The 24,671-nt window shown below is 40.0% G+C and overlaps 1 protein-coding gene across 16 annotated transcripts in view; it reads left to right on the top strand.

The window, feature by feature from the left end:
• The window catches only part of shank3a (SH3 and multiple ankyrin repeat domains 3a), a 213,741-nt gene that overhangs the window by 161,267 nt on the left and 27,803 nt on the right, over positions 1–24,671 (top strand). For all 16 annotated transcript variants that reach the window (XR_014875360.1, XR_014875361.1, XM_085168500.1 and 13 more), the window contains one exon: positions 4,218–4,331. Coding sequence is in view for 14 of the 16 variants with exons in the window: in XM_085168500.1 (XP_085024626.1) it covers positions 4,218–4,331 (114 nt within the window). In the remaining 2 variants the exon portion in view is untranslated. The remainder of the gene's footprint in view (positions 1–4,217; positions 4,332–24,671) is intronic.

Below are 24,671 nucleotides of genomic sequence, written 5' to 3'. Positions count from 1 at the left end.
CTGTGCTTCTTGGACATAAATTTAAATAATCATGATTATTATTACAAATTATGACCATTAGCTTGTCAGTGTGCCCCTCGAGCACTCGGTGCCCTACATACAGTTTGTGAAGAGTGTGTGTATATAGAAAAGCAGCACTGTTTAGACCTCAACCCTGCTGTGTTCCTCTGGGATGAGCAAAGTGAGGTTTCAGTATGACTGTGCAGGGAATTCTACATTGCAAAATATTCCCCTTTAATGCATTTATCTCCACTTTGTAGATTTAGAGTAGTAGGACAGCTTGCAGCTAGTTTCTTAGTGTGAAACCATGTGTGCAGTGGTGTGTATTCATGTGAAGCTGTGTGTATGAACGAATGTCACCACATGCCACTCACACTGGTTTACCTGTGGAGGTGATTATGACTCAGTGTGGCAGGTCACGCCTAGCAGTCATACAGCTGAGATAGGACTGACCTTTCATCATGCAGTAGAGTGAAAGGCTCATGTCCAGCTGAGGTGTTGATTACAGTGTGTAGCACAGTGTTGTTTATTTAAGCCATGAAAGACCTCCACAGGAAGCAGGACACTGTTTGGGATTTCATCAGTGCATCTAAAGAACCCCAAAGTGAAATTCAACACCAGCAGAGCTCAAAAAAAAAACAGAGAGTCACGTTTTGACCAACTGGACTTATAATGCAAAAAAGGACATGTCTTTTCACTTAATTTATCTTGCACTTGCCCTGACACATTGTAGAGTGAGACAAACAGTCTCACACTTATCTAAAACTTGACTGTACAGTAGGGAAGCCTTTTCCGAATGCCGTCTTGAACTGTGGCTCACCATTTGGCAGTTGTAGGAAAGCAGCCTTGTTAATCCAGCGCAGATATGCGCTGTTTGCATTCCTTCCTGTCACCTGGCTTCTGTGTGCCCACATCTGGATCACAGGGACAGCTGTCATTACAGCTTTTGCAAGTGACAAAATGTAGTGGCAGTGAAAGGTGGAGGGAACTCACACCTCAGAGAGCTCTGGGTATTATGCCAGAGCATGTGCTCACATGCACTTTTGTTTTGGTGTGTGTAGCGTAGTACACACACACACATTTTTTGTGCTCCATGTAAACAAAATCCAGTAACCGTGATATCTGTAGTACTAGTTCTGTTAAAAGCATGGTACCATTTAACACTTTAATTGCCAAATATTACTAGCACTAACTATATAAATATAATAGCTATAGCTTTTATGATTAAAGGTGCTAGAGAGTTAATGAGATTTTGTTTAAAACAATTTTTATCCTCTCTATTTAAACAAATTAGCAAGCATGGCATGCATTTAATTACATCTATGCTTGTGCACACATTTTTGTCACTAATCTTTTTTTATTTCACTTACAAGCAATTAGTTAGATTGATTTCAGATTTCATAGTGGCATACAGTGTACATATATATATATATATATATATATATATATATATATATATAAAAACAGTGAATTTTTCTTATAGTCTCAGACAGTTCGATTCAGTCTGTGTTCTGACCAGAAATAGATTAGTAGTGTGGTATAAGAGAGTGAGGGAATTAAGTGAGGGCGGCCTCAAAGATCAATCAGAGGTCTCACCTTTTCTTTCATTTCTGTCATTGGGGAACAGAAAGCACAGCCAGCACCTGTCTATTGCAGCGACATGATTACAGTATAGGCAGGCACATTGTCAGAGACAAAAGGGTGGATGGAGGTGATAGCTGGGAAATTATTCAGAAGCTCGGAGAACGAAAGACTCGTATAGTAGAGAGAGAAAGGGTTTGAGCATGGAAAAAGGAGACAGAGTAAGTCTGTTCTCAGGAGACAGGTGGGGTAAAGTTGTGTTAAGCTGAGATCAGAGAGGGGGATCAGTCCACGCATCCTCTGTGTGCTGAGTGTCATGTTTTTTACAGCAGGGAGTGGGGAGTCAATAAACAGCCGTTCCTTCCTCCTCCACATCGCTTTCGTCTAGTGAGTAAGTGAATGTTGAGCCTGAAAGAAGCAGCTTTTAGAGGGGTTACATGTGTATACAAGTGAAGAGGCAGATTGTTTACAAAAATATGGGATAACCATACCATCATCATAGTATTATTATGCAAACTAAGAGCAGCACAGTGGTATTGTGATTAGCAATGTTGCCTCCTGGGTTTCGACATTTCAGTTCGGTTCAGTTCAATTTTGCTTTTGAATGTAGGTTTATTTATATAACACCAAATCACAGCAACTGTTGCCCCAGAGTGCCTTATACTCAAAGGTAAAGACTTACAATATTCTTGAGAAAAACCCAGCAATCGAATGACCCCTTAGAGCAAGCGTCTTGTGATGGTAGGAAGGAAAATCTCCCTTTTAACAGGAAGAAACCTCCAGCAGAACCAGGCTCAGTGAGGTTCAGTCATCTGCCTTGACCATTTGGGTGGTGGGGGGAAAGGAGAGTATAGGGAGACAGGACAAAAGACAGACTAACAGAGAGAAAAATTTAATGGCATGCTGCAGTGGTAGCACATGGGACATGAAAAAGAGGTGAGTAGAGAATAGGTGCTCAGTGTTCTCTACTAACAGTATTACTGGAGGCCAAGGTAATGTCATCCAAAATAAGAATATCTTTTCTAAGATTTTTTAGGAAAAAAACTTGGTTCGTCTGAATTTAAGAGAAGAAAATTATGGAACACCCAGGCCTTTATATCTTTGAGTCATGCACATAGTTGAACAAATTGCTTTGTCATTCTTCTTCATAGATAGATATAGCTGAGTATCATCTGCGTAGCAGTCAAAATATATACAGTTTTACACTGCCTGAACCCTGTGGAACTCACATGTAAAGAAGACTCCCCGTTTACATGAACACATTTAATGTAAATGCTCTGAAAGTTTCAAAGATTTCAGAGCATTTCCTTTAATGACTTTTCTAATGCCGGGCTCTAATCTGTGATAGACTGGTGACCTGCCCAGGGTGTACCATGCTTCATGCTCTATCACACACACAGGATAGGCTCCACCACACCTAGTTAACTAAACTTTACCTTTCCCAGAGGAGAAAATAACAACATTTGAGAAAGTCTGCTTTAAAATTAATACAATAAGTTTAATTTAACATGGTTGGTTTAAACATCAAACAGTGTACTGAAGCACAGTTTTCCACTCTGGTCTGCTGCAGCCCGTGTGCCTCTGAACATATAGTAAAAAAAATAAACTGGGGGTTGGGGGTCAGTGGGGGATTTCTGTAGATCTAGGCCTAGTAAGTCAAGTAAGTCATTCAGAAAATGTGTTTTTTTGTTTGTTTGTTTGGGGTTTTTTTGTGTGCAAGATACAGAAAGGAATCCTGTGAATGACTGATATTTGAACATTTACTATCATTTCAGTCCAGCTGGCTGCTTCTCAAAGTGCCCCAGGTTACACCACCATGACATGTCCCCATGCCAGAGTAGAATATAGTTGGAGGAAGCAGACTACATCATTTAGCAGACTGTCTGCTGGCTGCAACATCACACTGGCGTAGCCTAGCAACCAGTTTAGAAGAAGGGCTCACTCAGGCAAAGCTTCAGTTCCACCTGGTGATCTCTGAGGAGCGTGTGTGCGTGTGTTTGTGTCCGTGTGTGTGTCTGTTGGCTTGCTGGGATAATGGATGAGTGTTGTAGAAATGAGTGTGCTGGCTCAGTCCTGCAGGGAAGATCAATATCAACTATACATTCATCTCTAATTACCACAGCAGAACTTAAAAGGGATCTCTTTCTTTTTCCTTCCCGCCCTCTTGTTCTCTTTCACATCCTCTACTTGGTCTTTTTTTTCCGCCTTTTATTAACTCCCAATTTTTTTTTATCATTCCTTTCCTCTGTTTTAAAATATCAGTTTGTCCCTCTATGACATTTAAAAAATGTAAACTTAGTTACTGGTATGAGGGGGAATGAAAATATGTTGCCCTTGGTATGGTACATAAGTTAACCAGTATTTCTGCTTCCCAATTTCTTCTCTTTGTGTCAGTGGACTTCGTGTCGGTGTGTGTTTGTGAAACAAAGTCTTTCACTCCTGTCCTTTCTTCCCACTCCCTGTGTGCACACTTCATTGTGTAATTTATGAAGAAAGAAAACAAAAAAACTAAATACCTCAGTTGGTTATGTGGCCCTTTGTCCTTTTTGTTCCCTTTCCCAAGACTCCACAACCTCACAATGATGCCAGCTAAGGCTCATTTAATGAAATGTCCCCATACTCTCTCTCTTTGTCAGTGCTCAGTATTGGGGAAGGAGGTTTCTGGGAAGGCACAGTCAAAGGGAGGACGGGATGGTTCCCAGCAGACTGTGTGGAAGAAGTGCAGATGAGACAATACGATCCACGACTAGGTAAGACATCTACATGCACACTGACACATATATGCATGTGCATACTGTGCACTGATGGTGTCAGAGTCTGACAAGTTATTATAATCTTGCTCTAATGGTCAGAGTCCTGTGTAGCTCTCTTTGTGGAAACAATAGTGTAACATCTGTGTCTCTGTGATGTAATCATCAATTAGTTGGAAATACCCTGAAACCAGAAATGAAAAAAGGTGCGCCATAAATTAATTGGCAATTACATTTTTTTAATTGACTGTAAACTGCTTTCATTCTAATCACTTTCTTGATTTTTTTTTTTATCATTTAAAATTTCAGGCTTATTAATTAAACGCCTGTGCCAACTATAGAAATTCTGTCAAAAAAAATATCTCTCCTGTAACCATCGCCTGCTGCCTAAAATTAAATATTGATCTTAATGATAAATTCTAAGTAATTTGGGGAATACTGAACAGCAAAAGCCAAAGTAATAATGATATTTTTTATACATGTGTCCACAAAAAGCATCACCCACCTCTGGTAGTGTAAATACAGTGTTAAGGAGCAGTAGTTACAGAGAGGATACTTGGGCTGAAGTGGGTTAGTCACTGAATCCACTTTGACTTCAGGTTGGCCAGTTTTTTGCTGCATGTCAGTCCCCTGCTGTCTGTATGTCTACCCTGCACTTTGTAAATAAATGCAAAAATAAAGCCCGTGTTTGTTGAGGCAAGGGTTTTAAGCACCCAGTTGTACTTCAGAATTATACTTCAAAAGTAAAATTTGCAAATAAATAAGTAATAACAAATAGTAAAAATGTTATTGGTTCCATATTCCCAACTGTTGCAAATATTTACAGCTGCTTTGACAGTAAAACTGTATCATTAATAAAATATTCTTACAGTAGCAGCTGAGGTAAATCTTTTGAAAATGTCTAAGCTGCCTGGAAAGACGGTTATGCAGATGCTGGAGACAGTATACTGGCAACAGTTTACTTAAATCTAACCTTCCTTTTTCATTAGTTGACATTTGACTGTTGAGTTTTCCACCAAAGATTTTCAAGCTTTTAGGGGCACTTGATTAGCGCATAATTAAATGCAGGTGTACTGCAAAGCCTGAATGGTTTAGCCTGCATTAGAACATGTAGTCAGGGTTTGGATCAGAGGAAAATTCTCATGAAGTTTAGCAGTCGACTACAAGTTAATGGCAAATGCCTCCTGTATATTTTCCTTATTTAAAAAGGTTTGCGTTTAATTTTCAGTCTTAAAAAGTGTAAAAGCATTGTGTAATAGAGCTGTATGTGAATGATGTGTTATCATTTGTGGAAAGCCCACATGAACAAAATCATACATAAGCATTAGTGGTGACAGACCTAGTTTAGTAAATTAGAGTTTAAGTAGTATTTCATGCTTATCTATTAGTTTTGTTAAATAATTAACCAAAATTTGAAAATTGGTTTTGTATGAGAGTTTTATGGAGGTGAATAAATCAAACACGTGTAGCCAAACATCTTTTAGTCTCTGCAGTGACACTTGTTGTGGCTGAAGGCTTCATGTTTTCACACTGTCAGTTGGTCCATCAGTCATATAGGCCAGGATCACACTGAGCTCACAAAACTTGTTTTGCTAACCATGATGAAATTTTACTTAAATGTCTAGTGGGGGAGGATGATAACATAAAGATCTTATATATCCAAAAGGTCAAAGGTGAAGTCTGCAGAGACGTAGATTTAAACAGTAAATCTATTGTTTCATAGAGGCTCACAGCCACAAAGGGATAATTCTAGAAAGAAATCACTTTCACTCCAATTACCCCAAAATGCACACAACAGATTAAGAGTCAGCATTTAGCTGGTGTTTGTATTGTTTCATTTGTTTGGCTGCCCATGTTTGTACTAGTTTATAAATGTCTTAATTGATACTGAAGTGGCTACTCTCGACATCAGATTGTCAGTGTTGGGAAGGTTTAGTCTGCTTTCTGTTTGTTGAAAGTCTAGTCTGTCTCAGACACTGTTCACCTGCAGTTCTCTCAAGTAATCTGCTGACGACTGGATCGCTTTGTTTTTAAGAATCCTTTCACTACTTTCTCCTGCTAAAGATGTAAAATAGCTCCTAATATAAAGTATAAGATGCGATTTGAAAAGAGAAATATTTCCTTGATTTCATTCTGTGCTGCTGTATCAAATATTACATGAACTTGACGCACTTTAGTATATTCTTCCTTTTGTAGTAGGCTGCATAAAAATGGTCCCTACTGGCCCACGAGCCAATCTTTGAGTATCACATCACTGACCGAACGGGTAGGTATGTTAACTTTAGATACGGTGACAATATAAGGCTATTAATCCAATCTTAAAGTATTAGAGGTAGCCTGTTTAGGAATGAATGACTCTCGAATGTGTCTCAAAATTATATGTAAGTACTATTTTGGCACTCATGTGCACAGTTGCGTTATGAGCCTAACACAACAAAATGAAAAAATAATTATTAATGGTATTTGCCAACTCCACTAATAAATCCTTGGGTTTATTTTTGCTTTTTTTAGATTTATGTATTTATTGTTATCATTATTTATTGACCTTTACATGAACTCATTGGGCTTGAGGAATACAAGCAAAATGGCATGAGTCCCCGAAGTTTTTAAAAGCTGAAAAATAGTCTACCAGTAAAACGTATTGCAGTAGTTTGGTAATTGAATGCATTGCTGTTTGGCTGTAACACACGGAAATGATACAGGAACAATAAATAAAAAAAGACCACCTAACAATAAAGCAGCTCCTGCCCTGCAGTAGGTAATAAAATGGTGAAAAACTTCTATATTTTTTGGCATGCCATTTTGTGTGCTTCATAATTGACCTTCACATCCATGTTGCAGCATTTAAAGACAACATTGTAAACTTTTCAAACAACTCAGAGTACTTCAGATTAATGTGAACGCATCTCCATTTAGACTGTCGTTTAATTAGCAGATGGCACATTTCGTTTAGTGCGGTCCCAGGGGGAACAACATGTGCAGTGGGGTTGCTGGATTCAAATTTTTGTGCAGCAGCATCATAAACAAATATCATGGAAACCATCTGGTCACTGGGTGAAAACGTTTACCTTGGCATAAAAGGCTGCAGCAGGTCCATAGAGTGGAAATAAGGCAAGGGCATTTTTGGTTGTGAATATCATCCCCTTCCTTGTGTGTTTGTCGTGCGTCTCATGGGGCCTATTTCTGGAGGAGCTGGGGAATTTTCTTTTTTTAAAGGGGTTGTTGAGGGATTGAGGTTACCTCAGAGTAGGTGTGGAGTGATGAGAAAGGGCGGAATCTCTAAATACTCCATTTAAATGCATTGTGAGAAAAAGATAGGGGAAGGTGGGAAAGAAAGGGCCAGATAGCAAGGGAGACGGATGGTGGAGCATACTCTAAAAGACAGCAAAGTGGAGATGGCAGAGCGTGTCTTTCAGAGAGGAGGAAAAGAGGGAGGGGGGGGGGGCTGATACTCAGTCCCACTCACTCATAAATCCTAAAAAACTCAGTACCTAGAAGCCCTTTTTAGAGTAAATAGTTCTTTTTCTTTTATTTAACTGGATGCTAATAATTATATTTGCCTATAATTATATAAATGAAAATAAATTATGCAGTACAAGACAGGCATTTGATATATCAGTGATTAACATACAATTTCTGAATCTACTGAAGCATTTCAAAACTAATCTCATCCTCATCCCTAGATTCATCTGCAGTACAACAGCAAGACAACACAAGATGACATAGTAACACACACTGGGACACACTACAACACCCACAGTGGGTTGTTTATCTGAAGGCAGCCACTCAGGCATCACTGACAGTAAGGGCAATATGTCTCGGCCTAGTGAAGCAGGAAAGACAGCCCTGTCTACAATTAAGTAATCCAAATACCATTATACACGCTCCCTTTCTCTCTGCTCCACTGTGCCATGAGTCGTGAGGTCTAAACTCGAAAAAAAAAGCCCCCATCACTTCTCTGTTTCTTCTGAGAGGTTTGAAAGAGCAGTGCAGATGGAGGGAAAAGAAAAAATGATGTTGAATGGGAAAAAAAAGGTGTAGTTTAAGTCTGGGATGGAGGATGTGAAAACAGAGGGAGAAAGTGTGAATGACCATGTGACAGTTTAAGCCATCACCGACTCTCTGGCTGTTATCTGTCACCACATGGCTCTCTGCTCTCAGCATGGAAAGAGCTACCTGCAGCCAGCAGTTCATCTTCAACCAGTGCTCAAGGGGACAGAGAGAGGGAAGTGAGACAAAGGCTGAGTGTAGAAGTCAAAGTGGGAAACAAAAGCAATAGGAAGACCAAAATATTGATTGGATTGATCTACGGGGCCCCAGTAGTCTCGTGTGTCTGTTTGTCATTGGGTTGTACTGTGTCAGTGTGTTGTTATTTTTTGGGTTAAAAAACAAAACTTTGAAAAGGAAAGGACTTTGTTTTCCAGCGCTGCTGAGAGCTTTGAATCATTTCAGCAGTAAGCGACTCCCCCTCCCACATACGCACACAGATGCTGCTGGCCTGTATCAGGGGGTTAATAGTAGATGTTTACCCGTGTTAATGGAGGGAATAATGATATGAGTATGAACTGCTTTTCCCTTTCTAATGATGCTAACAAATTACCACGCCACTCATTTTTAGCAGTGGTACTGTTAATCTGTTGGCTACCATCTGTTGGGCTCCTGCAACCCACCAGCCTAAAGACCCCACCCACCATCCTGTTATCCCCAAAAGAGAAATCAACATGCAATAACCAAAAAGACAAGTTGTCCCTAATGGTAAATGAAACAGCAAGTTGTTTTTGATCAGCCTCATTTTCTATTATATTAGCCTTAATTTACTTTTTTGCTGTCCTGCAGTGTCAAGTGTCCTTAAGGAATTAGAGGCACACGCGCTCACATGGGATAAAATGCACATTTTTCTCATTGATGGGATAAGCAAGGGCACATTTTTCAGCGGTTTTATATCTTAACAAGCGTGCAAAGTTTTATTTCTTTTCTTTTAGTGCTCATTCACTCCATTCCCTTGCTCTCCTCACACCGCGGCACAGTTGAATGACTCACAGCCGCATGAATCAGCCCAGTCAGATCCAGCCTGAGCTATTTTTAGCCTGCCCATTAAGAAGTTTTGGAGTGTGTCTGCACTCCCCTAGAATGCTTAAACATCAGTGTTGCTGCGGCAGCTGAGACTGACATGAACAGAGCATCACGGAGGGTAGGGTGGAAGAGAGAGGGGTAAGGAGCGATAGGGAGGTAGTGCAATGGACTGGAGAGGAATCACACAGGAAGTCATCTGGTCACAAGTGTGGAATTTTCAGCACAATTTCCCCTTTGTAGCTCGGTTCTGCAGACATATCTGAGGTGCAAGGGCAATACTGTAATTATCTGTGTCTGCTTATTGACAGTGTTTGATGATGCAATAGTGTAACTTTCTTGGCATTTCAAAAGATTCTCAATGCTCGGCTTTGGTGGTGCAATTGTAAATATCGTGCAGCCTACTTTATATTATTGAAAGATCATTGTCAGTCAGAGGTATTTATTTTATAGTTTTCATATTAGGCTAGAAAACAATAATAATTGTAATAGCTATATCAGCCATATTCTTTTGGAGGATGAACCAAAGCAAAGCTCCGCCGGAAACAGGAGACAATCCTGTACACTTGGAACAACATGCTACGATTTAAATATAAAGCCTCAATGAAAAAAAAGGTTAACTCAGTGATTAATGAATGACGTTAGTTGTGGAAATGATTGCTCTTGAAGCACTGGGACAAAGAGGCAGAAAAGGACAGCCCACACATAAGCAGGAAATGTTCTCAAAGTCCTTGAGGACTGCAAGAGGAGCTAAAGAGGATTCAGTGAAAGAAAAGAGAAGGAGACATGTAAATGCCTGTGTTGTGTAGCTTTTCCCTAATAGCTTATGAATGGATATCTGATGGTGTGGCAAGTGAGCCATGGGCGTAGATTTGGCATGGACGGAAGGGACATGTCCCCACCAATATCCAGCGATTATTGAATTGCCCCCACCAATAATTTGATGCCTTCGAGTAAAGAAAAACAAAACCAATAGCAAGAAAAAAAACGATCTGTCAACATCTCATTCACCTAGCGGTGCAGAAAGAGTTAAATTACACTCTCTGCTGGAGTCCTACCTTATGTGACAAATATGGCCAATGTGATTGGCTGTGCCTTTCAGGGAACTCTGTTTAGTTTTAGCAGCGGCAAGCCTGTGCTGCGAGGACCTGCAAGGAGGAGAGGAGGATGGCAGCAACCTGGATATAAGAAAGTAATTTTCAAAGAAACATGTAAGTGACTTAAAGTCAAGTTCACTCATAAAATGTGTCTGTCATAATAACATTACAGGCTATGCTAGGCCATACATGCCAACACTCTAGTGATGGGATTTCCGGTTCTTTTTAGAGAACCGGCTCTTTTGGCTCGGCTTACTAAAAAGAGCCGGCTCTTTCAGTTCCGAACCGGCTCTTCAGGTTGTTTTGTTGCTTTAATTAATTTATTATTAACAATAATATAAAATTATGCACAAAAGGAATTACTAATGTAAAAAAAAAAGGATTTATTTATATATGTTTATATATAAATATATGCGGTGGCCCCTTGAGACAAAGCACGTACAAACTCCAAAAAGCATGTACAAATTCCAAAACACATTTCTAGCGTTAACTGAACTTCCGAAACACAGCTACCTAGATCACTTAAATTATACAATTGAAAGCATATGTGTATTGTTTGTGTATTTATACACAAGCACTCATATATATATTCAAATGATTAAAAAAAAATATAGTATATGTTGCCAGCACAGGCATCCAGTATCCGTAGTTTCAGGTGCTGCACATCTCGTATTTTCACACTATAGACAATTGCCTTCAGATGACCCCAAAGATAAAAGTCTGAGGGGGTCAGATCGGGAGACCTTGGGGGCCATTCAACTGGCCCACGACGACCAATCCACTTTCTAGGAAACTGTTCATCTAGGAATGCTCGGACCTGGCACCCATAATGTGGTGGTGCACCATCTTACTGGAAAAACTCAGGGAACGTGCTAGCTTCAGTGCATAAAGAGGGAAACACATCATCATATAGCAATTTCAAATATCCAGTGGCCTTGAGGTTTCCATTGATGAAGAATGGACCCACTATCGTTGTATCCCATATACCACACCAAACCATCACTTTTGTTGTTCCAACAGTCTTGGAGGGATCCATCTAATGTGGATTAGTGTCAGACCAATAGCAGTGGTTTTCTTTGTTAACTTCACCATTCACATAAAGGTTTGCCTCATAACTGAACAAAATCTTCTGCGTGAACTGAGAGTCCTGTTCCAATTTTTGTTTTGCCCATTCTGCAAATTCTGTGCGCCGATCTGGGTCATCCTTGTTGAGATGCTGCAGTAGCTGGAGTTTATAAGGGTGCCATTTGTGAGTAGCTAATATCCACCGAAGGGATGTTCAACTAATGCCAGTCTCCAGTGACATGCGGCGAGTGCTACGCTGTGGGTTCTTGCTATGCTGTGGGCTCTTGCTGAATGAAGCTAGGACAGCCACTGATGTTTCTTCATTAGTGACAGTTTTCTTGCGTCCACATTTTGGCAAATCCAACACTTGAACCAGTTTCACGAAACTTAGCAAGCAGTTTGCTAACTGTAGCATGGGAGATGGGTGGTCTCGTAGGGTGTCTTGCATTGAAATCTGCTGCAATGACCCGGTTACTGCGTCATATCAACACAATTTCGATCCGCTCCTCACGTGTTAACTTCTTCGACATGTCGATGGCTGTGAACAAAGAGAAACTTGTAAATAACTCATGAAAGAATAAAGTTACGTTGAAACCAAGCACACCATTGTTTTTCTTGTGACATTACCAAGAAGTTTTATGTGTCACATGGCCCTCTTCCTAATGAAAAAACTTCTAAATGGCAACCATGGTCACCACCCGTCTTGAGGAGTTTGCCCCCTCACATATACTAATGTGCCACAAACAGGACTTTAATATCACCAACCATTCCCATGTTGCATCGATTATTTCCAAGACTTAACGTTTTCTGGATCCTGTTGATGCCTGTTTGGTGCCTGTGGTCGGCTTTGATGATGATGCTCCTCGGCCCCGCTGCCCATGCCTCCCAGGCTAAACATCCGTCGTCAACATTATCGGAACCTGAGATTGCTGCGGCGGGTTTCTGGACCTCCTGAACCCCAAGCGCCAACTCCAGCTCCTGCCAGGATTGGCCTGGTGAACGCCAGATCACTTTTAAACAAAACTTTTATTCTTCGGGACTTCTTCAGTTCCCGTGATCTGGATTTTCTGTGTGTGACTGAGACGTGGCTGAGTGTTGGTGAGTCCAGTGCTCTATCTGAACTTTTACCTGTGGATTATTGCTATTTTAACTCGCCACGGACGTCAGGCACAGTGACTGTTTACAAAAAGGATTACAAATGTAAGCAGTGTTTTATACAGCCTTCATTCTCCAGCTTTGAACTTACCTCGTTTGAGGTGAGTCGTACAAACCCGGTTTTCTGCACTGTCATCTATCGCCCCCAGAAATACAATGTTGTCGAGCAGAACGGAGGTGGAAAAAGGATAAATTGCATGTATCATTTCAAATTCTCAAAGACTGCTGGCATCGCTACCAGAAGACTGTTAAAGAGGCAAAAAGGGAATATTTTGCAAATATTATTTCTTCCAACTGTCACAACCCACGTGTTGTTTAGGACCATTGACACTGTTCTTAATACGCCACTGAATGTCTGTTTGGAAGTTTCTCCTGAGATTTGCAATGATTTTCTGAACTTTTTTATTGAAAAGGTTGTCACCACCAGGGCTCTTATTACGGCTCCCGACTCTGACCCCTCTGTCTCTGTCCCTTACACTGCTGTTTTTACTCAGTTTGAGCTTGTGACGCTTTCCACTTTAGAGGATGTAGTTCGCCATATTAAGCCCACAGGTTCCCCTTGGGATCCTTTCCCTCCACAATTCTTTAAAGAAATTTTTCCTAGTATAGGACAGTATGACCTTGACATTATTAACAGCAGTCTGTCTTCTGGTATGGTTCCTGCAAATTTCAAACATGCAGTAGTGCAGCCACTGCTTAAGAAACCTGGCCTTGATCACACAGTTTTAGCGAACTATAGGCCTATTTCCAAGCTGCCTTTACTCTCCAAGGTTTTAGGGAAAATTGTTTTTAGTCAACTGAAAGATTTTATAGATGATAATGGCATATTTGAGGTTTTTCAATCAGGTTTTAAAACCCTTCACAGCACAGAATCTGCAATATTAACGGTTTTTAATGACATCCTTCTGGCATGTGATTCTGGTAACCATGTTGTTCTTGTCTTGCTTGACCTAACTGCTGCCTTTGACACCGTAGACCACAATATTCTAATTTCTCGATTAAATGATGTAGTGGGTATTGGTGGCACTGCACTTAATTGGTTTAGGTCTTATTTGTCAGATAGAACTTTCTCTGTCAGCCTTCTCGGTTCCAAATCATCTTCTGCTCCTCTGTCATGTGGCGTCCCACAGGGCTCAATTTTAGGGCCACTGGTCTTTTTACTGTATTTCTTGCCTCTGGGTTCCATCCTTAGAAGGCATGGGATCTCATTTCATTGTTATGCTGATGACTGCCAAATTTATAACCCACTAAAGCAGAAGGATGGCATCTCCATAAAACCTCTCTTGACATGTCTAGATGGCATTAAAGCTTGGTTGGCTCTAAACTTTTTAAATTTTAACGAAAAGAAAACAGAAGTGTTGGTGTTTGGACCCAGTGGTCCCTGTGAGTCCTCCTCTGTTGTTTTAGGATCCCTGGAAGTCTATTTTAAACCTGTTGTTACTGACCTTGGTTTTAAGTTGGACAGTGATTTTAAATTGGACAACCAAATCAGAGCAGTGGTGAAGTCCAGTTTTTATCATTTAAGGCGACTGGCAAGAGTAAAATCTTTTCTTTTGAGGCAGCACCTTGAAACAGTGATCCATGCTTTTATTTCTTCCCGCCTGGACTACTGTAACTCACTTTATGTGGGGGTCAGTCAGTCATTGTTCTCACATCTGCAGCTGGTTCAAAATGCGGCTGCACGACTCCCCTAACAGGAACTCGAAAAAGAGAGCATATAACTAGGGGTGGGTTTTTATAATCGATTTATCGATTAAAATCGATTCTGGCTTGGATTACGTAAAATCGATTCATTAAAATCCTGAATCGATTTTTTTAATATAAATTTATTTTGCCCGAAATGCCAGAATCTCTGGTGAAATCTCACAAAATTTCAACAACCACCAAACAGCTAAAACAGTAAATGAGAGCAGGAACACGGATTCTGCACAAAGACTTAAACACACAGTGCAGCCCGCGGATCAGAATCAGTTAGATGTCGAATTTCTCACAGTCGGGGCGGAAAGCCGACAGCCCGCTGATTCTGATCTGTCGGCGGGTCTGCGCTTTGTGTTCACCTCCTTTATGCGCTGATTCTAAAGCTGTTAGTTTGATGTCTCTCCAAACAATATTGACCGAACCAGCAGCAAAAGAGGATCCAAACTACGCTTCACAAAAACATCGTCATGTATTCACTCTTACTTTTACTGTTTTGCTTCGACCACGATGCACAGCTCTCTCTCTCTTTCTCTCTCTCTCTCTCTCCCCCTCTCTCTCTCTGTACGGTTTTCTGCATTATTCGCTTGCTTGTTACGCACAAGTCTACCGTTGTTTACAGCGCTATCGGCCGACTTTTTTTTCTTTCTGTTTTATATACTTCCGAAAAGAAAACCTAATTTCTGCCGTTCAATGCTGAACAAATTTAAAATTTTTAAAATTATGCAAAATGCAAAATGCTTAGCCATGTCTCTAATAAAACCGCTGTAACTTCAGAGGTAATGTTCATATGTTGATTAATGGTTTTCTTTCGTTTTTGATGTACTGCAGAATATTTTTATAAAATCCCAGGCCAGGAAAAATCACCTTCATGTGTTTCTGTGTTTTATCTTCAGCTACTTTGACACAAAGGCATCTGCTGTGACGCTCACACCTTTGATAAAGTCTTGCGTGTGTCAGCTTCCTTTTTATAGATACAAAAATATGTAAATGTACTAATCTGAATTATAATATTTCTGACTGTCAAAATTTCCCATATTCAAATCGAAGTGAATCGAATCGAATCGAATTAAATCGAATCGTGGATCGAATCGATTCTGGACCTTGTGAATCGGAATTGAATCGATTCTAAAAATCAGTGACGATACCCAGCCCTACATATAACCCCCTTGCTAGCCTCTCTGCACTGGCTGCCTGTGTCTTTTACAGTTCATTTTAAAATTCTCATGTTTGTTTTTAAATGCCTTCACAGTCTTGTCCCGCCTTACCTCTCTGAGCTTCTTCATCCCCACACACCCTGTCGGTCTCTCAGGTCAGCTGACCAGCTGCTTCTGGAGGTGCCGAGATCCAGGAGGAAGCTCAGAGGGGACAGGGCCTTCTCTATTGTGGCTCCAAAATTATGGAATAATTTGCCCTTGCACGTTAGAGAGGCCCCTTCACTGTCCACTTTTAAATCACATCTTAAAACCCACTTTTATTCCTTGGCTTTTAACCTCAGTGAGACTTAGTTTCTCTTTCAATTGAAGTACCGTAGTTTTCGGGTCATAAGCCGCTACTTTTTTCCCACACTGTGAACACTGTGGCTTATACAGAAGTGCGGCTAATGCATATTTTTTTTCATGCGGCCAAAAACATTTTGCCTGGTAACAGTAGACCAATCAAAATGATAAGTAGTATATATACGGTATATATTTTTATCGGCCGTTAAGAGACGCTGTAATGTTGTTTGTGCACTGTTCCGTAAAAAAAAAAAAAAAGCAACGCAATTTGTGTGTTACCGATACGTACGTATACTTAAAGGTAGCTGTGTTACAGGCGCTGTTCGCGGAAAAAAAGCTTTTGCAGTATGTATTTTTGTATGTTGCCATAACGTTTATGTTACCATGTTTATATTACCTTACAGATTAAATTAAACGTTAAAAATCCTCACGTGTAATATTTCTGTGTAAATATCTCATATTGTGAGACGCATACGGCGTAAAATCCGGTGCGGCCTGTACAAGTACAAAATTGATTTTCTTTCTACAATTAGAGCATGTGGCTTTTAATCAGGTGCGCTCTGTAGTCCGGGATTTACGGTAGTTATTTAATTAATGATTTCACTCTTCTTTTAGTTTGTTTTTATTTATATCTCATGTAATTTTATTTTACAGTTCCAATGTACAGCACTTTGTGTCAGCTGTGGTTGTTTTAAAGTGCTTTATAAATAAAGGTGATGATGATGATGATGATGATGATGATGATGATGTCATTATGGTGTATCCATATAAATGGCCCACCTGTATAAGAGATGTTGGTGCACTATAACTGAAGTAATGTTGTTAAGTCCTTAAAGTCATATTCTTTTATTGTCATGACTGTATTTGAAGCTATTTTTATTTTTGTATTATACCTGATTTATATGGAATATGGCTGAAGTAAACTAAAGTCTAAAATACTTAGTCATTTGTTCAATAGTAATTTAACATTATATAATTCACATATAAATCTATGAATTGTAATTTTAAATGGTTTAAAAGCACGTAGAATAGCATATGTAGGGAAGTATAATTCTCCTTTTTTTAACAAGAAGCAAAGACAAAAAGGAAAAAAAAAAGAAACGGGGCAGCGTTCGGTGGTTGAATCATACGTCCCCACCAATGCCAAAACCAAATCTACGCCCTTGAAGTGAGCGCCAATTATGTCATATGTATGAAGCCTGTTCTTTCAATGCATCGCTCTGCTTTGAAAATGAACAATTGGAGCTCAAGGACATCAGCTGCTGATCAGCTTCAGCTTTAGTTTTCATTAGGAAAGATGTACCGGCATCTGTTTTGCTACTGTCAGCTGTTACTTTATTTTATTTCACAGCATTCAACAATATCCCAAATACACTTAAGCAGATTTTTTTTACATGTTTAAATGGCTTCCTCTTTCTGGAAAAGTCTTTCATCACATTCAAATATAAAATTCATGAATACAGTACATATCGTATCCTCATGAGAGTGTTGTAGGACTATTACAGCTTTTTCTCCTTACCTTTCTCTTTCATTCTGTAATCTTACCTTTTCTCTGTATGTGTTTTTCAGTTTTTCAGTTTTTCATGTTATCAGCATTTCAAGGACAGGGCCAATCTTCGCCCTTCACACCTTGAGTGTCACCCTAACACAATAAATATGAATGTTTTTGTGTGTTAACAAGGCCAGTCAGGCTGAAGACATGTTGGTAGCACCTTCTTTCTTATCACACGCTTCCCTCTGCTTGCTGCAGGTGACAAGAAGTCGCTGTCTTCAACCCCCCCACACCTCCCACACCCCACCTTTATTTTATACAGTTTTATAAACCATGTGTGCTCTAGGCTTAAGGAAAGAAAGAGAAGAGCTTAATGGTACCTCATCATCGGCAGTAAAGCAAAAAAAACTTTAACAGGTTATTTTGGAGAAAACGTCTGTCTGCGTTGACCTTGGGTAAGACTGGTGCAACACCATAAAAGCATCAGTGTCACCTCAAAGGGAGGCTACTTAATTGATAAGCTGCGTCCCATTTTTCTGAGCCAGCTCAGTCTAATCCTAAATCATGAAAACCACAAAGCTTAAGAACACATAGGATAGCCATTTGCGCATAAATAGTTTGCTCTTATTGGTGTCTTTAAGCACTCATGGTCACCTTGTCCATGCGTTGTTGTGATTTATTATAGCGGCAATTCTACAACTTATGTATTTCATATTATTACAGTCGGTAATTTCAGTGCGATACTGAGCAAGCTCATAACAGAAAAAGCATTCACCTTTCAATGACAAACCCCTTTCGTTTCCCTCATGGTTCCATAAATTAGTCGGTACAGGCCCAGGTTACAAATTACATAGTGAGTTCAGTCAGTAACTCTCTGGTGACAACTTGTAAAATGCAGAGTGAGTATGCAAATGCTGACACGACAGAGCTGTGCGTGTGCATTCAAATGGACAGGCTTTTTTAAACCTTTATGCTTACACACACGCACGCACTTAAGTTATTGTCTCGAGTCAGCAGATAGATTAGCATAGCCAACTAATCCATCTTATTAGCGAGAGAGAAAGAGAGAGAGGGAGAGACAATAAACCACAGGTTGGAAGGCATGTCTTAGGTATTAAAGTTTAGCTGAGTCAGTGTTATAGACTGGCAGTTCAAGAGAAGTCCTACCATTTAACCCTGGAAAAAAAATTACACTAAGTGTCCAGTGAGTGTGTGCAGGGCTCTTGTGTTTGTTTGTTCGCCACAGAGTGATGGCCACTATCTGTACTTTTCATCAGAAGTCAGTCGAGTGTGTTGAGCCATCTCTCTCTGGAGGACAGATCCATATCAAATCATAATAGATGGCGATGCTATTTGAACAATGAATCAAAGCTGAAGCAGGGCTGACAGTCGAGCAGAGACATATTACATCTGACAGGGGCTGCACTGGATGAGAGCGGGTCACATGCGCAAACTCGCTTGTACACACGCGCGTGTCCGCACACAAAAGTAAACATGCACATACACACATCGACGGGTTAAGGCACTCTTCTGAACATCTAGTCTATTTCACAGTGTCGTGGCGGCTCTCAGACACTGTTCACCTTTGGTTGTTTCAAGTCATCTGTGGATTGTTGGTTGAGTTGCTTTTTTTTCATGAATCCTTTCACTGCCATGACTTGATACCCACTGGGTGTCATTATTGTGGTGTGCTACAACGGATAATCTGATATCGTCGTGTTGGTGTTGTTCCCAGATCATCATGAAAATGTTGTTCCAGGTTCAACATCGCAAGTCACCAATCACATTGTTGTGACGTTATTCTTTTGCGCGCCAAGCCATTCGTGCATTTATGAAATTCCAATGTTGCAAGGACAATATCAACTCTGCTTACCGTTTATTAAAGGGTGCGGTTAGGGTTAGGGTTAGGGTCAGGGTCCGTCGATCGGCGGACAGAGGCGGTTTCTCGCAGCTTAAGTACAGTTTTTGGTTTTACGGCGGTTTTTCCCGAAGTCGCAAAACTATGACGTCATAACAATGTGATTGGTCACTTGCAATGTTGATCCTGGAACAACATTTAGTATGATGATCTGGGAACAACACCAACACAACGATATCAGATTGTGCTGCTACAACAGTCTTGCTCCAGCCCGCTTTATATTTTGCTTTAAAGGAGAAAAACTTTCTCTTAATTTTTTAAAGTGGTTTTAAACAGCAGTTTCACTGGCTTCCTGGAAGTCTTTCAAAGTTTTTCTTTGGACATCAATCTACTGTCCTGTGAAGCCTCATCAGAAACGGTCTCAGTGGAAGGGTGGCTGTTAAGAAGCCATTCTTAAAGAAGGCAAACAGGGAGAAAAGGCTGAGGTATGCCACAAGAACTGTACTAAAAATCAGTGTTAACAGGTCTTATGAAGCAATTGAAGTGACAAATTTTAAATATTTGGTTCAAATCATTATCATTGTCATCTGGAAAACAGCGGAGGCTCTCTCTTGGTTTGGTCCACAAGTGGTGTTGGGGATCTTGTCATATTGGCAAAAATGTCATTAACAATGATCACAATTACACTGCCAGTGCAGTAAAGGTATACTTTATATCGTGTATTTCCGAATTTCAGGCACTTCCCAGTTTCCTAGTAAGATATGGTAAATGGCCTGTATTTGTATAGCGCTTTTACTAGTCCCTAAGGACCCCAAAGTGCTTTACACAAACAGTCATCCACCCATTCACACACTGGTGATGGCAAGCTTCATTGTAGTCACAGCCACCCTGGGGCACTGAGGGACACTGGCGCCACCGGGCCCTCTGACCACCACCACCAGTAGGCAACGGGTGAAGTGTCTTGCCCAAGGACACAACGACCGAGACTGTGCAAGCCGGGGCTCAAACCGGCAACCTTCCGATTACAAGGCCAACTCCCAACTCTTGAGCCATGATCGCCCAGAAGATATAAAGATATAAAGAAATGAGAGGCGGTTCAATAGAATAATCATCTTTGTTTTCCTCTTTCACCATATTTCACTGTCTTTCTCTTCAGTTTGTGTCACTCAGCATCCCTCTCTCACTCTCCTACGGAGCTACATAATAGAAATTCTGAATCTCTTTTATTATTTACTCCAGCCCAAAGATGTTTCACATTACATTGGTCTTTTGTTTATAAAAGAAGCTGTTCAGCTCCCTTTGGGGATGTTTGTGTGTCTGTATGAGTGATAGCGTCCTGACCTTGACTCAAAAGTGTACTGCGGCGTGCATCACAGCGTTTGTGGGTCTTATACAGTAGTTGCCTGTTGTTGACTGAATTTGATTGAATTATTCAAGGCTTATTCCATTTTGATAGAACTGAGGTATTTATAGGCGTCGGCCTCTGCCTCTGACACTTACGTGGTAACAGCAAGCTCTCTGAAGGCTCTTTAACAAAGCAACCAATTCCGAGGCAGAGGAGGAGGAGAAAGACAGCAGAAAGGCAGAGATATGCTGGAGTTGTTTGCTCGAGGCTAAAACAGAAGAGGACACTGAGGCCACAGACAGTTACACGCAGTTTAGTGCTACTTGTCCAGGAATTCCTGTTTCACTGTTAAAACGAAGAAAGGAAAATGGTGCTGAGGAAACAGCTGTCACTAGTTTTTCTGCATGAAATGGATTTTTCGGGATTGCTTTTAATCGCCTCAAGGTGAAGATGAGAAGATGAGCGGGAGTTCAGCTTGTCTCAGGGATTCAAATGACAGAGTGGAGAGACAACCTTCTTGTTCAGGTCTTAGCGAGGCTGAAAGGTGGAATTGAAAAATGGACTGCTGTCCAGTCATGGTGTCAGATTTGCCTGTGCTGTGTAGCAGGATAGATGGAGTTGTCACAGTTGTGAAGACAGAGCAAAGCTCCTCGTATTATGACCTTTTCTGGGGTAAGTTTCATTGCACTGAGCACCGTTTAGATGTAAACACTCTTTTCAAGACTGAAATAGCCCATTTTTGCAAATGTGAGAAACTTCCAATGTGACTCAGCATACGGAGTAATGTAGTAGAAAAAAGGATGGTGTCTGCTAGCTTACTACTGCTTCCATTTTTAGAAGAGGATGCTCACTACGCTGCACATTTAAATGTGACTTAAAGCTTAATACAGAGCAGGAAAAAAGTTCAATCATCAAACTATTTCTTAGGTAACAATTTTAAAAATTTACCAAAAATAACTAATTAAAAGTTTTCCAGTTGTCACTCGCTGTCATTATTAAAGAATTGTTATTTTTTATCAAATTTTCCTTTGTTCTCGCTGTCAGTCTTCTCCTCATTGCAGACCTACTCTCTTCCAAAAGTGGAAAAGCTTTTTTCTATTATCAGATATTTGTTTTGTATTTCTATTTTTAGACTCTGTTGTTGTTTATTATTTATGTCATGATGATCAAATATTCAAATGGCTCGCTCTTCTCATTAAAGTAAGCGACAGCAAATGTGGCATTTTGACTCGCAAGAACTCAACAAAATGGTCAAAAGTTTCACTGGATACTTGATGATGAACTCTTTTCCTATACTGTTGCCATCATTTGATCACATCTGTCTTTCTCCCTAATGAATCGTTGGTATTTCAATGCCATTGTCGAATTCTTATCAAAGCTCGTTGTTAGACTGTGACTGTCCATGCTAAACAAAGACTGTTGAACTGGTGTTCATAAACAGCCTCTGGCCACACTCTCCAGTTCCATTTTTCTTTACTATTGCACCATTTCAGACACCCATCTAGCATGCCTCAGTAGACCATAGGTGCTATGCAGAGTTTCGTAGGCCCACATCTACATGTTCTAGCATATACTCTACCATGGCGAAGACAGAAATCCTATGTGAAGGTCATATTTGTAGCAAACTGATGCTGAATATTAAAAAAATATCTAATCTGTCAACTGCAGCTAATGTCTGAGGTTATCATCAAGTGTTGATGTTTCACCTCACTCCCTTTCCATCCACAAGTTACATTTCCACAATACCACTCTCTGCTTGACCACAGTAAAGAAAGTAAATAAAACTCTATTTATATAGTATTCATTTAAATAGATTTTAACTGGCTTTTAAAGGAAACTGAAGACTACACTGAAAAAATCTAAGGAAATGAATCCTGCAATGCTGTTGGTGTCTGAAAGGCTCAGGCTTTATATTAGTCAGCTAACATGAAAATGTCATCACTGTAACAAAATTATAACAGTGCTCATTCATTGATAAACAAAACACAACGTTTTCTTCTGTGTATCCTCTTACGAGTGTGAAAAATTGTTCTTCAGGAGCAAAATTGTTTGCATCATAACATTATGCTGGACCCTGGTGTTTGTGTGTTTGGCACCTGCAACTCACATCACTAATAAGAGCACAGCTGGTTTAACACTGTACATCTCATAAAAAGCGACTTGCCTGTCTGTTTATGCTGCACTCAAACAAAACAACTATATTAAATTTGTGATGCATTAAAACGATGCTTGAGGATCATTCCTGTCCTGATGAAAAGTTTTGTTGTTTGTTTCGTTTGTTGGATTTCTCTTTTCTTTGGTTGATGACTGGCTGTCAGTGGCACAAACTGGGTTTTCGTGCCAAAACACACTCTTTGCTTTGGTATCTTATAAATAAAAGCCACCATCTGTTTCACCACTTGAGTGCTTCACATGAAGAAACAGAAATGTAATATTCAGTTTGAATTAAACTCAAAGAGAGCTGATTTTTGTTCGTAGCGCTTCTGATGGACTATAAAATAATGAAGCTATTAGCTGTGATTTGTCGCTCTCGCAGGGTCAAGTCAACAGTAAACAACATTAAACAGTGAGAGTTGTGTCACTTCTCATTTTGAATACTACCCTGGAGATCTAACCTTGAGCAGTGTTTATGTGTATCCCTTATATGTACATAGCAGATAAATATTAAACTGGCACAGCGTCCACTTCCAGCCTCTCTTTTATGCTGTGTTTTCTTTACCTTCCTCTTTTTCACACTTCTGTATATTGACTGTGACTAATTTCACTCCATGAAGAATAAAAGCGTTCGCCTTTCTTTCAAAACTCTTACTGAAGATGGCATAGCACTAAGGAATCGTGACACAAGAAGTTGAAGAGCGAAAAAGAAAATGAAGACATTGGCCTGTCCACTATACTGAGGACAGTCAGCCTTGTATCCACCTGCATGCTCCAGCAACTCCCTGTTGGATCTGTGCAGTGACAGACACATTGTGTGACAGCACAAAAGAGAATGAGATTTCCACAAGCATCTCCTCGCAACTCTTTTTTAAAACATTTTTTTTTTATTTTAAACACTGTTTTTCTATGACTTCTAGATAATCTCCTATACACCAGGTTTAAGAGGTTAAGATACAAAATTATGAGGAGACAGAAGGAGGAGAGTAGACATGAGTGGGAGAGTGGCAGGGAAGAATTAAAAAGTCAATGGGGCTTAGTTGATAAGTGTGTGTGTTTGTGTGGATGTGTTTGAATGTTTGTGTGCAGCTCTTATCAGTATTAAAACAGCATAGGTTAATTCCTATTCAGCGTGGACACTGTGTGTCTGTGCGCGTGTGTGTGTGTGAGTCCACGTGTATGTGTGATGGGACTCTGGCGTCCTTCAGACAAGGACAGCAAAGGTGTTACAGTCTGTCCAGAACAGAGAAGTGGGAACGATGCAGCATGTTAACAGTGTTACAGAAAGCGTGACTTATCGCTTGATGTGTAAAATATGCTTTCATCTCAACAGATGATCACTCATAACACACAAAAAAAACTTTCAGTCAATACCACCCTTTGTATATTTTTGATAACAAAGTAAAAACATCTATATTTCTGCTCAAATCATAGGGTAAAAGTGCTATTATCAACTTTTACCCTGATTAGTTCCATTTTTTTGAAAGTGATTTAATAAATCTTACTTTATTGCATTACTGTACCAAGATGACTTCACTAACAGGATATTTTAACAGAGCATATGTCAGAAGAAGACTTCATCAAACAGTGCGGCCTGTAGGCACTTTGGATTTTACTGTCCTAGAACGTTAGACTATATTAGTCCTGTTAGAGTTGATGGTTCAACTTTACGTTGGTTCCAAGGTACGCATTAAGACAACATTTGATTTCATTCAGTGTGACAGAGATCAGATGAATCTCTATCCACTGGGCAAATCAAAAGGAACTTTGACTTTAGCCAAATTTTACCACTTAATTTTTGCCCACATTGTTTTATTCAAGAGGCAATTAAGGAAAAATGTGTTTCTGCTATCAGATGTCGAACGTTGTTCAAATGAAAATGTCCCTCGCTTTTGATATCTGTTTTATTA

This window comes from Neolamprologus multifasciatus, chromosome 7 (assembly GCF_963576455.1).
Source record: "Neolamprologus multifasciatus chromosome 7, fNeoMul1.2, whole genome shotgun sequence".
Taxonomy (NCBI): domain Eukaryota; kingdom Metazoa; phylum Chordata; class Actinopteri; order Cichliformes; family Cichlidae; genus Neolamprologus; species Neolamprologus multifasciatus.
The sequence above is the reverse complement of the archived record's forward strand: the minus strand, read 5'-3'. Positions and strand labels throughout refer to the sequence as shown.